The 15,654-nt window shown below is 45.5% G+C and overlaps 1 protein-coding gene across 1 annotated transcript in view; it reads right to left on the bottom strand.

The window, feature by feature from the left end:
• Positions 1-9,128, bottom strand: part of LOC106572912 (laminin subunit alpha-5) — a 292,659-nt gene extending 283,531 nt beyond the window's left edge. Inside the window, exons 1-2 of the mRNA XM_082962271.1 lie at positions 8,563-9,128; positions 711-863 (exon numbers count right to left, since the gene is read on the bottom strand). Coding sequence (XP_082818397.1) covers positions 711-863; positions 8,563-8,856 — 447 coding nt within the window. The 5' untranslated portion in view covers positions 8,857-9,128. The remainder of the gene's footprint in view (positions 1-710; positions 864-8,562) is intronic.
• Between the last annotated feature and the right edge of the window lie 6,526 nt (positions 9,129-15,654).

Raw genomic sequence — 15,654 nt, forward strand, 5'->3', positions numbered from 1 at the left:
ATAGATAGATAGATAGATAGATAGATAGATAGATAGATAGATAGATGTAAGGGGAAGAAAGAGAAAGAGAGAGAAACAGAGGGTGAGGTAGGGGGAACAGAGAGAGAGAGAGAGAGAGAGAGAGAGAGAGAGAGAGAGAGGTAAGGGGGAGAAAGATAGAGAGAGAGAAACAGAGGGTGAGGTAGGGGGAAGAGAGAGAGAGAGGTAAGAGGAAGAAAGATAGAGAGAGAGAAACAGAGGGTGAGGTAGGGGGAAGAGAGAGAGAGAGAGAGAGAGAGAGAGAGGGTGAGGTAGGGGGAACAGAGAGAGAGAGGGACAGAGAGAGAGAGAACTAGAGGGTGAGGTAGGAGGAACAGAGAGAGAGAGAGAGAGAGAGAGAGAGAGAACAGAGCAGTGTAGAACAGAACAGAGCAGAGCAGAGAATAACAGAACAAAGCAGAATAGAGCAGAGTAGAGCAGCTTCCTGGTGTAACTGTATACCTCCACAGAAACAACAAAAGAACACAGCCCTGTGTGGTGCATCAGATGACAGGTGGTACAGTCTAACAGTAGGTTACAGTGTAAACACAACACAATGACAGATACATGAGAGAGAAGAGAAAGAGGTAGAGGAGTTGGGGGGATGGGAGGAGTGTGTGTGTGTGTGTGTGTGTGTGTGTGTGTGTGTGTGTGTGTGTGTGTGTGTGTGTGTGTACAGTATAATGTCTTACCTGTCCCAGGTCCAGGGTAACGTTGACCTCATTAAACTCTGTGCTGCGGGAGAGAGGAGGACTCTGCCACCATCTCTCTGTACCATCGATGGCATTGGTGATGGGGTGGGCTCTGTCACTATCCCCCATGGCGCAGGTATCACAGTACTGACCCTGAGGACGCACAGACCACTGAGTTAGGAGTTTAGGGAGGGATCATACAGCATCATTCACTTATTGACTTCAATCCTTCCTTATCACAGAACTAACCAAGACAATGACCTCAATGGAGGATTGACGAGAATTCTCTGGCGAACTTATGCTTCTAAAACAACAAGTCTAACGGTTTAATTCTCTATCTCTCTCATTTCAATTCAAGGCGCTTTATTGGCATGGGAAACATATGTTTACATTGCCAAAGCAAGTGAAGTAGATAAATAAACAAAAAGTGGAATAAACAATTTTAAAAAAATGAGCAGTAAACATTATACTCACAAAAGTATCAAGGGAACAGACATTTGAAATGTCATTTGATAGTGTTGTAACGATGTGCAAATACAGCGGCAAGAAAAAGTATGTGAACCCATTGGAATTACCTGGATTTCTACATAAATTGGTCATAACATTTGATCTGATCATCATCTAAGTCACAACAACAAGACAAACATAGTGTGCTTAAACTAATAACACACAAATGAATTGTATTTTTCTTGTCTATGTTGAATACATCATTCAAACATTCACCAGTGTAGGTTAGAAAAAGGATGTGAACCCCAAGCCTAATGACTTCTCTAAAAGCTAATTGGAGTCAGGAGTCAGCTAACCTGGAGTCCAATCAATGAGACGAGATTGGAGATGTTGGTTAGCGCTGCCTTGACCTATAAAAAACACTCACAAAATGTACGTTTGCTATTCACAAGAAGCATTGCCTGATGTGAACCATGCCTCGAACAAAAGAGATCTCAGAAGACCTAAGATTAAGAATTGTTGACTTGCATAAAGCTGGAAAAGGTTACAAAAGTATCTCTAAAAGCCTTGATGTTCATCAGTCCACGGTAAGACAAATTGTCTATAAGTGGATAAAGTTCAGCACTGTTGCTGCTCTCCCTGGGAGTGGCCGTCCTGCAAATATGACTGCAAGAGCACAGTGCAGAATGCTCAGTGAGGTTAAGAAGAATCCTAGAGTGTCAGCTAAAGACTTGCAGAAATCTCTGGAAGATGCTAACATCTCTGTTGACGAGTCTACGATACGTAAAACACTAAACAAGAATGGTGTTCATGGGAGGACACCATAGAAGAAGCCCCTGCTGTCCAAAAAAAACATTGCTGTAAAATATTCTGTGGACAGATGAAACTACAGTTGGGTTGTTTGGAAGGAACACACAACACTGTGTGTGGAGAAAAAAAGGCACAGCACACCAACATCAAAACCTCGTTCCAACTGTAAAGTATGGTGGAGGGAGCATCATGGTTTGGGGCTGCTTTGCTGCCTCAGGGCCTGGACAGCTTGCTATCACTGACGGAAAAATGGATTCCCAAGTTTATCGACAGTTTGCAGGAGAATGTAAGGCTATCTGTCTGCCAATTGAAGCTCAACAGAAGTTGGGTGATGCAACAGGACAACGACTCAAAACACAGAAGTAAATCAGCAAAGGAATGGCTTCAACAGAGGAAAATACGCCTTCTGCAGTGGCCCAGTCAAAGTCCTGACCTCAACCCGATTGAGATGCTGTGGCATGAACTCAAGAGAGCAGTTCACACCAGACATCCCAAGAATATTGCTGAACTGAAACAGTTTTTTTTAAAGAAAATGGTCCAAAATTCCTCCTGACCGTTGTGCAGGTCTGATCCACAACTACAGAAAACGTTTGGTTGAGGTTATTGCTGCCAAAGGAGGGTCAACCAGTTATTAAATCCAAGGGTTCACATACTTTTCCCACTCTGCACTGTGAATGTTTACACGGTGTGTTCAATAAAGACATGAAAATGTATAATTGTTTGTGTGTTATTTAGTTTAATCAGACTGTGTTTGTCTTATTGTTGTGACTTAGATGAAGATCAGACTAAATTTGATGACCAATTTTTTCAGAAATCCAGGTAATTCCAAAGGGTTCACATACTTTTTCTTGCCACTGTAGTTAATTTGCACATCGGGATTCTAGTGAAAACACTGTCAGAGATTTGATTTAATCTGTTTCTGTGTCTCTCTGTGTCTCTCTGTGTCTCTGTCTCTTTCTCTGTGTCTTACAGCCACTTAGTTGGCCCATCTATAAGGTAACATTTTAACATTAAACTTCAGTTGTTGCCGACGCATCGTTGTTACCTTATCGTCTATATTTTTTAATTCTATTGAATAACCTCAAACAAATAATCTGTCAACACAACCTGTTTCTATAATCTGGTGCAGAAGACTAAAGTCTTCAGTTCAGTCCTGTGAAATCGGCTAGTCTGGAGCATCTGTTGCAGAATGTAACCTATTTTTTTTTTCTTTGACATAAAAGTTATACACTACATGACCAAATGTATGTGGACACCTGCTCGTACGAGCATCTCATTCCAATAATATGGAGTTGGTCCCCCCTTTGCTATAACAGCCTCCATTCTTCTAGGAAGGCTTTCCACTAGATGTTGGAACATTGCTGCTATAACAGCCTCCACTCTTCTGGGAAGGCTTTCCACTAGATGTTGGAACATTGCTGCTATAACAGCCTCCACTCTTCTGGGAAGGCTTTCCACTAGATGTTGGAACATTGCTGAGGGGACTTGCTTCCATTCAGCCATGAGCATTAGTGAGGTCAGGCACTGATGTTGGGCGATTAGGCCTGGCTCGCAATCAGCGTTCCAATTCATCCCAAAGGTGTTCGATGGGGTTGAGGTCAGGGCTTTGTGCAGGCCAGTCAAGTTCTTCCACACCGATCTCGACAAAACATTTCTGTATAGACCTCGCTTTGTGCACGGGTATTGTCATGCTGAAACAGGAAAACTGTTGCCACAAAGTTGGAAGCACCAAATCGTCTATAATGTCATTGTTTCCTGTAGCGTTAAGATTTCCCTTCACTGAAACTAAGGGGCCCGAACCATGAAAAACAGCCCCAGACCATTATTCCTTGTCCACCAAACTTTACAGTTGGCAATATGCATTGGGGCAGGTATTGTGCTCCTGGCATCCGCCAAACCCAGATTTGTCGGTGAGACTGCCAGATGGTGAAGCTTGATTCATCACTCCAGAGAACACATTGCCACTGCTCCAGAGTCCAATGGCGGTGAGCTTTACACCACTCCAGCCGACGCTTGGCATTGGACATGGTGATCTTAGGCTTGTGTGCGGCTGCTCGGCCACGGAAACCCATTTCATGAAGCTCTTGACAAACAGTTCTTGTGTTGACGTTTCTTCCAGAGGCAGTTTGGAACTCTCACAATATTTATGCGCTACCCGCTTCAGCACTCGGTGGTCCCGTTCTGTGAGCTTGTGGAGCCTACCACTATGACGGTGCCACGTTGAAAGTCACTGTGCTCTTCAGTATGGCCATTCTACTGCCAATGTTTGTCTGTGGAGATTGCATGGCTGTGTATTTGAAATAGCCAAATCCACTAATTTGAAGCGGTGTCAACATACTTTTGTATATATAATGTATTTCATAAAGCAGCCGTCAGTCAGTCATGTCCAGAGAGAGAGAGGAGAGAGGAGAGAGGAGAGAGAGAGGAGAGAGAGAGAGAGAGAGAGAGAGAGAGAGAGAGAGAGAGAGAGAGAGAATGAGCCTGAATTACCTGTGCACTGAACATTTCCACCCAGGTTTGAGTCCCAAATGGCCACCTATTCCCTATAGTGTGCACTACTTTGTGCCCTGGTCAAAAGTAGTGTACTATGTAGGGAACAGGGTGCCATTTGGAACCCTGTCTTCTGTACCACTGGGTCATATCTCAATAACCCAGCACCAATAACCCTGCACCAATAACCCAGCATCAATAACCCAGCACCATGTCATAGGCGTCGTAAGGATTGGACCAAAACGCAGCGGGTAAAGTGCTCATCTTCTTTCTTTATTAAAGAAAACACTTAAACAAAATAAACTGACGACGAAAACAGTCCAGTAAGGTGCACAGACTATACTGGAAACAACCACCCACAAAACACAAGAGAAAACAAACCCCAACTAAATATGGCCTCCAATTAGAGAGAACGACAACCAGCTGCCTCTAATTGGAGGTCATTGCCAAAAACCCAACATGGAAATAGAAAACTAGATAAACACATAGAAATAGATAACATAGAACATAAACCAAAATAAACCGAAACACACAAAAACAAACACCCCCTGCCACTGCCTAACCCACACCCTGACCAAACTACAATAACAAATAACCCCTTTTACTGGTCAGGACGTGACACACCAATAACCCAGCATCAATAACCCAGCACCAATAACCCGGCACCAATAACCCGGCACCAATAACCCGGCATCAATAACCCGGCACCAATAACCCGGCACCAATAACCCGGCACCAATAACCCGGCACCAACAACCCGGCACCAATAACCCGGCATCAATAACCCGGCACCAATAACCCGGCACCAATAACCCGGCATCAATAACCCGGCATCAATAACCCGGCACCAATAACCCGGCACCAATAACCCGGCACCAATAACCCAGCATCAATAACCCAGCACCAATAACCCAGCACCAACAACACAACATTGCTCTTTGTTAAAACAAAACAACCCAACTCGGTGACCCAGTGCCTGCAACCCAGCAGATGGGTCAAACAAGCCAGTATTTTATTTAGAGTGCAGGGAATTAGTTCTAGAACAGAACATTCCAGGAACAGTTTCTCTATCATTTGCATATCCTTTGAATGTTCTAGAATTTAGTATAGAATGGACCTTTTAGTTCCTTACTGGTGACCGTTTCTAGACGCAGTACGAGCACTCCCTCCCCACCTCGTCCCCTCCCCGTCCCAAGGCCTTTTCTCTCTATGTGAGCGTTCCAAATGGCATCCTATTCCCTTTAAAGCGCACTATTTCTGACCAGGGGCAGGGCCCATAAGGGTCTGGTTAAAAAGTTGTGCGTTATATAGTGAAAAAGGGGCCGAAATAAGGTTACCAAATTTCCTCTTGGATGAAATCCCTGCCAAAATGCTACTGCTGCGTGCTCGGATTTGAATCATGTTTGCACATTTCACTGAATACCTGTGTTTATTGTTTTTTTTATTTCACCTTTATTTAACCAGGTAGGCCAGTTGAGAACAAGTTCTCATTTACAATTGCGACCTGGCCAAGATAAAGCAAAGCAGTTCGACACAAACAACAACACAAAGTTACAGGTGTAGCTTCAGTTTCTAAGAACTGTGTTACATCTTGCCTGAACTGATTTGGGGAAATGATTCTCTGTGAAAGCTACTAACATCCTGCCCATTTAACACCGGTCGGTCCCAGTCACCACCTTCTGTTTCCAAATGAAGGCTACCCAGCGGCGATGGGTTTCACCGGGCTACACGGCGATGGGTTTCACCGGGCTACCCGGCGATGGGTTTCACCGGGCTACACGGCGATGGGTTTCACCGGGCTACACGGCGATGGGTTTCACCGGGCTACCCGGCGACGGGTTTCACCGGGCTACACGGCGATGGGTTTCACCGGGCTACCCAGCAATGGGTTTCACCGGGCTACACGGCAATGGGTTTCACCGGGCTACACGGCGGCGATGGGTTTCACCGGGCTACCCGGTGAAGGGTTTCACCAGGTGGGTTCCCTTATTTCTGCTTGTTCTTGGGAAGCACCCAGTTTTCATAACACTTTTACTATGGTTGTTGCAACAGTGCCTAATCTCAGATCTCATCATGTGGTTATGTTGTACAAACATTACAGCATCGTGGTTGGGTTCTAATAATAAACATACGTAGCATTATAGCATCGTGGTTGGGTTCTAATAATAAACATACGTAGCATTATATCTAAACACAGCAAATGTTTGATTCCGGCGCTCAGCGCTCCGTGCTTTACTGAAACATGTCAAATTCCACTCATACATATAGTGATGAGGTCATCATTACACCTCGTCATACTGTACCAATACATATAGTGGTGAGGTCATCATTACACCTCGTCATACTGTACCAATACATATAGCGGTGAGGTCATCATTACACCTCGTCATACTGTACCAATACATATAGCGGTGAGGTCATCATTACACCTCGTCATACTGTACCAATACATATAGCGGTGAGGTCATCATTACACCTCGTCATACTGTACCAATACATATAGCGGTGAGGTCATCATTACACCTCGTCATACTGTACCAATACATATAGCGGTGAGGTCATCATTACACCTCGTCATACTGTACCAATACATATAGCGGTGAGGTCATTATTACACCTCGTCATACTGTACCAATACATATAGCGGTGAGGTCATCATTACACCTCGTCATACTGTACCAATACATATAGCGGTGAGGTCATCATTACACCTCGTCATACTGTACCAATACATATAGCGGTGAGGTCATCATTACACCTCGTCATACTGTACCAATACATATAGTGGTGAGGTCATCATTACACCTCGTCATACTGTACCAATACATATAGTGGTGAGTTCATCATTACACCTCGTCATACTGTACCAATACATATAGTGGTGAGGTCATCATTACACCTCGTCATACTGTACCAATACATATAGTGGTGAGGTCATCATTACACCTCGTCATACTGTACCAATACATATAGTGGTGAGGTCATCATTACACCTCGTCATACTGTACCAATACATATAGTGGTGAGGTCATCATTACAACTCGTCATACTGTACCAATACATATAGAGGTGAGGTCATCATTACACCTCGTCATACTGTACCAATACATATAGTGGTGAGGTCATCATTACACCTCGTCATACTGTACCAATACATATAGTGATGAGGTCATCATTACACCTCGTCATACTGTACCAATATAGATAGCGGTGAGGTCATCATTACACCTCGTCATACTGTACCAATACATATAGCGGTGAAGTCATCATTACACCTCGTCATACTGTACCAATACATATAGCGGTGAGGTCATTCATCATCTGTTTCCCAGGAGCATTCCTCAGAGATGAGGCCATACTCCCAAACTAGTTAATAAAATGCCATGTTGTATTCAGTTTCTGTTGTTCATTCAATTAAGCCTGTAGTCTATTGAACTGTTGTAGCCCATCAAACCCAAAATAGAAGCTTGTTTTACTGCAATGTTTGTACACAAAGCAAATGTAAACAAGCACTATACAGCCTCAAAACGTGGTAAAAAAAACTATAACGTTGATGGTCATGGACGGTCATTCTTTGCAGCCATAGATCTGTCTATTCATTTGAGAGCGGTTACATTTCGCCAGGCCCCATCATCCCGCAGCTTTTTTTTTACCAATACAGGAGCTGGGATTCGTTTCGTTATTGTTTCTAATGCTGATTTCCCGATTTAACGTATGTGTAGCTACCCATCTCTTTCAGAGACTACGGGTAGGCTGATTAACGAAGTTAATAACGAAGTTTATAACTGATTCATGTCATTCATAAAGTCTCCTATCTCCGCAACACAACACCACTGTCGCTTGATGCAGCGCTCACCGCACGGATCACTCACTCCGAGGCATGTGGAAACAGGTGTTAAAGAAAGTGCATAAAATAGCATACCCTATACTTCTTTAAATGTTATGCTAATAATGCTCATTTAAAAGTAGGCTGTTTTGTTGTAGCCTAGTTTAAAGTTAGTCAATAAAATAATACAGGTTGCATAAAACGTGTATTGCCCCGTTACCAATGCCTGACTTGATTTTAATGAAGCAAAAACTATAAAAACGTATTTAAAATTCTTACCTGGATGGTTTGACTCGGGTCCCCTGACACTGGCCCTCCGACCAGCTTGCAGTACAAGTCATGTATCGACCGCCCATTGTCCCCTTCTCCGCAGGTCGCTGTCGCCGTGACTTTGGTCCCTTCTGCTAGGTTAAAATAAGGTGGGTGCAGGCTGTAGCCATTCCCCCGGTTAGTTGGTAGCTCCTGGCCCTGCGCCGAGAGGCCGCAGATTAGCGGACATAACAGCAGCAAAACAAGCCGCGTAGGGCCGCCAGCCGTCAGGGACAGAGTCACCAACACCGGTCCCTTCGCCATCGTCACCTGCCTGTGTTCTGCTGCAGTTCGTTAGATAAATAGACGACTGGGCTAGAGAAAAATAACCGACAAAAACTAATAGCAATTAAACTACAATAAATCGATATGATAAACTTTACTGATTTATTATTACAAAGTAGACATCGGTGGTAAAGCGATAGAACATAGGTCAACGGTTAGCTCTGAATCATTGAGCCGTGGAGAGCTGTCTGTGCGCTGAAGCCTGTTGCTGTGGTGGCTGTCTCTGGCTTGGGCGGACACCTCCTCTGTGCTGAGCTCTATTCTGTTCTCTCTCCCTCCCTCCCTCCCTCCATCCCCTCCTCCCTCTCTTTCTGCCGGTGTGGCTGAACCGGGATAGCTCAATGCCACGGGTTACTGTAGGGAATATGATGCGTCAGTCTGTACAAAACTCAACCTGGTCTCAGAGCATTTCTCATTATTCTGTATGTAAATCCGAGACACTCCATTTAGTATGATATGCTGCGTTTGGTGTGGTATGTATTCATTTGTGGATGTCCATCATCCATTTAGTATATGTTACTAATTACAAACCGTATTATATGTTACGAATTTGCAAAAAACGTATGTTATGTTACGAATTCTAGCTAGGTGCTAACATTAGCTAGCTCACTAATTTTTTTCATTTACATTTAAGTCATTTAGCAGACGCTCTTATCCAGAGCGACTTACAAATTGGTGGATTCACCTTATGATATCCAGTGGAACAACTACTTTACAATAGTACATCTAAATCTTTAGCTAGGCTAGGGTTTAAGGTTAAGTTTAGGAGTTAGATTAAATTATTGAGGTTAGAGGCAAGGGTTAGCTAACATGCTAAGTAGTTGCAAAGTAGCAAAAAAATTGTAAGTATATGAAAAGTTGCAACAAAAAAAGTAAAATTGTCCATAATGAGATTTACCTCGCAACCTTTCGGTTGCTAGACATTGGATTTATATGCCCACCCATCCACCTTTAAAATACTACTTAAGTCATTTTTGGGGGTTTATATTTTTGACAACTTTTACTTTTACTCCACTACATTCCTAAAGAAAATAATGTACTTTTTACTCAATACATTTTCCCTGACACCCAAAAGTACTCGTTACATTTTGAATGCTTAGCAGGCCAGGAAAATGGTCCAATTAGCACACTTATCAACAGAACCTCCCTGGTCATCCCTACTGCCTCTGATCTGGAGGACTCACTAAACACAGAACATCCCTGGTCATCCCCTGCCTCTGATCTGGCGGACTCACTAAACACAAATGCTTTGTAAATTATGTCTGATTGTTGGAGTGTGTCCCTGGCTATCTGTAAAGAAAAATAAAGTAAAAGAAACATTGTGCTGTCTGGTTTGGTTAATGTAAGGATTAATTGTACTTTTGATAAAGTATAATTTAGCAGCAACATTTAATTTTGATCCTTAAGTATATTTAAAACCAAATAGAGTTTTACTAAATTACTATTTTACTAGGTGACTTTCACTTTTACTTGAGTCATTTTCTATTAAGGTATCTTTACTTTTACTCAAGTATGATAATTGAGTACTTTTTCCACCACTGCATTGCTTCCGAGTGGCGCAGTGGTCTATGGCACTGCATCGCAGTGCTAGAGGCGTCACTACTGACCCTGGTTCGATTCCAGGCTGTATCACAACCGGCTGTGATTGGGAGTCCCATAGGGCGGGCACAATTAGCCTATTGTGGCCCGGGGTAGGCCGTCATTGTAAATAAGAATTTGTTCTTAACTGACTTGCCTAGTTAAATAAAGGTTAAATGTAACCATACTAAATGGGGTTTTCCGGATTTACGTACATAATAATACGAAGTGCTCTGTGACCAGGTTGCAACAACTACACACACCTCTCTATTGCCCCTGGGAAGAGTCCCTCTCTCTGATTGACAGATTTGGCATGGCAGGGAATGAGATTCCATAAGGGAAATTGATATGGCGCTTTGTCATAAATCTCAAAATGCAGATCATACGTGTCAATGTGTGGTATAATATGCAAGTTCAAATACATCTCTCTACTGTTACAAAATAAATTAATATTTTAATCAATTATGCCATTCTTGTGGTGTCTCCTTTTGAGTTACTCAGCCTTCCCCCCAACAGAACATATAGAAGAACAGCACACGATGCCATCAAACACAGTATCTCAGCTTCTCGGACAAGTCACTGCCATGCCTGGGATTCCCAAGATGATTCCTAAGACCAACCAAAAAAATGATCTGAAACACAGGAAGATTGAGCTAGACTTGGGTTATGTCTCAAACGGCACCCTTTCCCTTACATAGTGCACTACTTTTGACCAGACCCCCATTGGGTAGTGTGCTATGTAAGGAATAGGGTACAATTTGGGACGCAACCTGGGAGTTGAAGACTGCTGGACACCGTATTCCCAGAACCACATGGGCTTTTGTCAAAAGTAGTGCATTATATAGGCGGTGTCTCGGACAGGGCCTGGGCGGTGTCTCGGACAGGGCCTGGGCGGTGTCTCGGACAGGGCCTGGGCGACTGGGTCGGTGTCTAGGACAGGGCCTGGGCGGTGTCTCGGACAGGGCCTGGGCGGCTGGGTCGGTGTCTAGGACAGGGCCTGGGCGGTGTCTCGGACAGGGCCTGGGCGACTGGGTCGGTGTCTCGGACAGGGCCTGGGCGGCTGGGTCGGTGTCTCGGACAGGGCCTGGGCGACTGGGTCGGTGTCTAGGACAGGGCCTGGGCGGCTGGGTCGGTGTCTCGGACAGGGCCTGGGCGGCTGGGTCGGTGTCTCGGACAGGGCCTGGGCGGCTGGGTCGGTGTCTCGGACAGGGCCTGGGCGACTGGGTCGGTGTCTCGGACAGGGCCTGGGCGGCTGGGTCGGTGTCTCGGACAGGGCCTGGGCGACTGGGTCGGTGTCTCGGACAGGGCCTGGGCGGCTGGGTCGGTGTCTCGGACAGGGCCTGGGCGGCTGGGTCGGTGTCTAGGACAGGGCCTGGGCGGCTGGGTCGGTGTCTCGGACAGGGCCTGGGCGGCTGGGTCGGTGTCTCGGACAGGGCCTGGGCGGCTGGGTCGGTGTCTCGGACAGGGCCTGGGCGACTGGGTCGGTGTCTCGGACAGGGCCTGGGCGGCTGGGTCGGTGTCTCGGACAGGGCCTGGGCGGCTGGGTCGGTGTCTAGGACAGGGCCTGGGCGACTGGGTCGGTGTCTCGGACAGGGCCTGGGCGGCTGGGTCGGTGTCTCGGACAGGGCCTGGGCGGCTGGGTCGGTGTCTCGGACAGGGCCTGGGCGGCTGGGTCGGTGTCTCGGACAGGGCCTGGGCGGCTGGGTCGGTGTCTCGGACAGGGCCTGGGCGGCTGGGTCGGTGTCTCGGACAGGGCCTGGGCGACTGGGTCGGTGTCTCGGACAGGGCCTGGGCGGCTGGGTCGGTGTCTAGGACAGGGCCTGGGCGACTGGGTCGGTGTCTCGGACAGGGCCTGGGCGGCTGGGTCGGTGTCTCGGACAGGGCCTGGGCGGCTGGGTCGGTGTCTCGGACAGGGCCTGGGCGGCTGGGTCGGTGTCTCGGACAGGGCCTGGGCGGCTGGGTCGGTGTCTCGGACAGGGCCTGGGCGGCTGGGTCGGTGTCTCGGACAGGGGAAGGAGACTGTGCCTGAGACTGGAGAGACATGGGCTGTGTGTGACTGGGTGTCAGGGGAGCAATGCAGTGGTGGAAAATGTACTCAGTTGTCATACTAGAGTAAAAGTAAAGATACCTTAACAGAAAATGACTCAAGTAAAAGTGAAAGTCACCCAGTAAAATACTACTTGAGTGAAAGTCTAAAGTATATGGTTTGAAATATACTTAAGTATCAGAAGTAAAACTCAAGGCCCCGTTCCATCATTGGGTAACATCCCTCTCCCCCTGCACGCCACATTTTGCCATAGTGTGGCGAGAACATATTGAGTTTTAAAGCAAATTTCTTGTAATATACACATTTTGCCATGTCTTGCCGTGTGTTCATGTGATATCTGAGTCACTCAAACATTACATTACAAAACCTATGGGCTAAAAAACCAAGCTCAAAAACATTACCGACAGGGGCTAGTTGATCTGGACATTACCGACAGGGGCTAGTTGATCTGGACATTACCGACAGGGGCTAGTTGATCTGGACATTACCGACAGGGGCTAGTTGATCTGGACATTACCGACAGGGGCTAGTTGATCTGGACATCACCGACAGGAGGAACACTGATGATGCACCACCCAATTTCAAAATTGCACCTTGTGCTTTCTGCTATTGCAACTTGCAAGAAGAGTAAATTAAGATGAAAATGAATAAATTATCATCATAATAATTGGAACAGACAGTTTGGGAACCACTGGTTTAAGCCAAGGACAGGCAAGTGGCACTTTCTCCCATTGGTCTTTGTTCTGTGTGTATGTCTGCTTAAACCCCAGGAGAGATAGAGAGAGAAAAGAGAGAGAGCTACCCTCCTTTTCCTCTCTGTCTAATCCTCAGACTCTCCCTTTGTCTCTCTCGGTTTCTCTCTCTTTCCCTCTTTTCATTCTGTAATCTCTTCTCTCACACTGGGAGCTTTCAACACTCTGGAAGCATAAGGCATAGGCTAGCTAGGCTGTGTGTGGTTGGGTAAGACAGGGAGGAATGAGGTTGACCGGACAGCTATGGCTAAACAGAGCAATGTCACCTTCATGGTGAGAGCTATAGGCAACATGTTTTTTGCTCCTGAAATCTGTTGTTGTTTGTCTCTGCTCATCCTCCTCAACTACTTAGTTGTTTAACCATTTGCTTACATCAGTTATAATAGCTTCTCTCTTCCCTTCTCTCTCTCCTGTACATTCCTGTTCCATCTACATGCCTGTTCCTTCAGGCTGCAGGGCTGTAATTGCACACCCCCCCTTCTCTCTCCTCCTCCTGATGCTTTAAATAAACTGAACAAAAATATAAATGCAACAATTTAATTTCAAAGATTTTACTGAGTTACAGTTCATATAAGAAAATGAGTCAATTGAAATAAATTCATTAGGCCCTAATCTATGGATTTCACATGATTGGGAATACAGATGTGCATCTGTTGGTCACAGACATTAAAAAGGTAAGAGCGTGGATCAGAAAACCAGTCAGTATCTGGTGTGACCAACATTTTCCTCATGCAGTGCAACACATCTCCTTCACATAGAGTTAATCAGGATGTTGATTGTGGCCTGTGGAATATTGTGCCACTCCTCTTCAATGGCTGTGGGACGTAGCTGGATATTGGCAGGAACTAGAACATGCTGTCGTACACTAATATCCAGAGCATCCCAAACATGCTCAATGGGTGACATGTCTGGTGAGTATGCAGGCCATGGAAGAACTGGGACATTTTCAGCTTCCAGGAATTGTGTACAGATCCTTGTGACACGGGGCCGTGCATTATCATGCTGAAACATGAGGTGATGGCGGCGGATGAGCTTCCCTGATACAGTTTCTGACAGTTTGTGCAGACTTTCTTCAGGTGTGCAAACCCACAGTTTCATCAGCTGTCCGGGTGGCTGGTCTCAGACGATCCCGCAGGTGAAGAAGCCAGATGTGGAGGTCCTGAGCTGGCGTGGTTACACGTGGTCTGCTGTTGTGAGGCAGGTTGGACGTACTGCCAAATTCTCTAAAACGACGTTGGAGGTGGCTTCTGGTAGAGAAATGAACATTCCATTCTCTGGCAACAGCTCTGGTGGATATTCCTGCAGTCAGCATGCAAATGTCACGCTCCTTCAAAACTTGAGACATCTAAAAAAATACTTAGTAGTTGCCAAAGTTCCGGAGCATGTCTTTAACCATTAAAATGTTGGTTTGGTTATTATTTCTGTTTGTAAAATGTTTCAACATTATTTTTTTATTGTTGTGTGACAAAACGACACATTTTAGAGTGGCCTTTTATTATCCCCAGCACAAGGTGCACCTGTGTAATGATCGTGATGTTTAATCAGCTTCTTGATATGCCACACCTGTCAAGTGGATGGATTATCTTGGGAAACGAGAAATGCTCACTATCAGGCATGTAAAGTAATTTCTGCACAAAATTTGAGAGAACAAAGTTTTTTGTGAGTGTGGAACATTTCTGGGATCTTTTATTTCAGCTCATGAAACATAGGAGCAAAACTTTACATATTGTGTTTCATATTTTTGTTCAGTGTAAATGGCAGAGGTCCAGGCATTTATCTCCTCTGACACAACTTATTTAAAATAAAAATGTTATTGAACCTTTATTTAACTAGGAAAGTCAGTTAAGAACAAATTCTTACTTACAACGACAGCCTACCGGGGAACAGTGGGTTAACTGCCTTGTTCAGGGACAGATTTTTACCTTGTCCGTTCGGGGATTTGATCCAGCAACCTTTTGGTTACTGGCCCAACACTCTAACCACTAGGCTACCTGCCACCGCATTTACCTGGCCCACATCTGGGAACCAGACAGCCCTCAGAGAGACTTTACCTGAGCCGAGGAAGCCGGGTAGACTGTAGTTTCAGCCAGGTAGACTGTAGACATGTAGACTGTAGTTTCAGCCAGGTAGACTGTAGACAGGTAGACTGTAGTTTCAGCCAGGTAGACTGTAGACAGGTAAACTGTAGTTTCAGCCAGGTAGACTGTAGACAGGTAGACTGTAGTTTCAGCCAGGTAGACTGTAGACAGGTAGACTGTAGTTTCAGCCAGGTAGACTGTAGACAGGTAGACTGTAGACATGCAGACTGTAGTTTCAGCCAGGTAGACTGTAGACAGGTAGACTATAGACAGGTAGACTGTAGTTTCAGCCAGGTAGACTGTAGACAGGCAGACTGTAGTT

This window comes from Salmo salar, chromosome 15, assembly GCF_965601325.2.
Source record: "Salmo salar chromosome 15, fSalSal1, whole genome shotgun sequence".
Classification (NCBI taxonomy): Eukaryota; Metazoa; Chordata; class Actinopteri; order Salmoniformes; family Salmonidae; genus Salmo; species Salmo salar.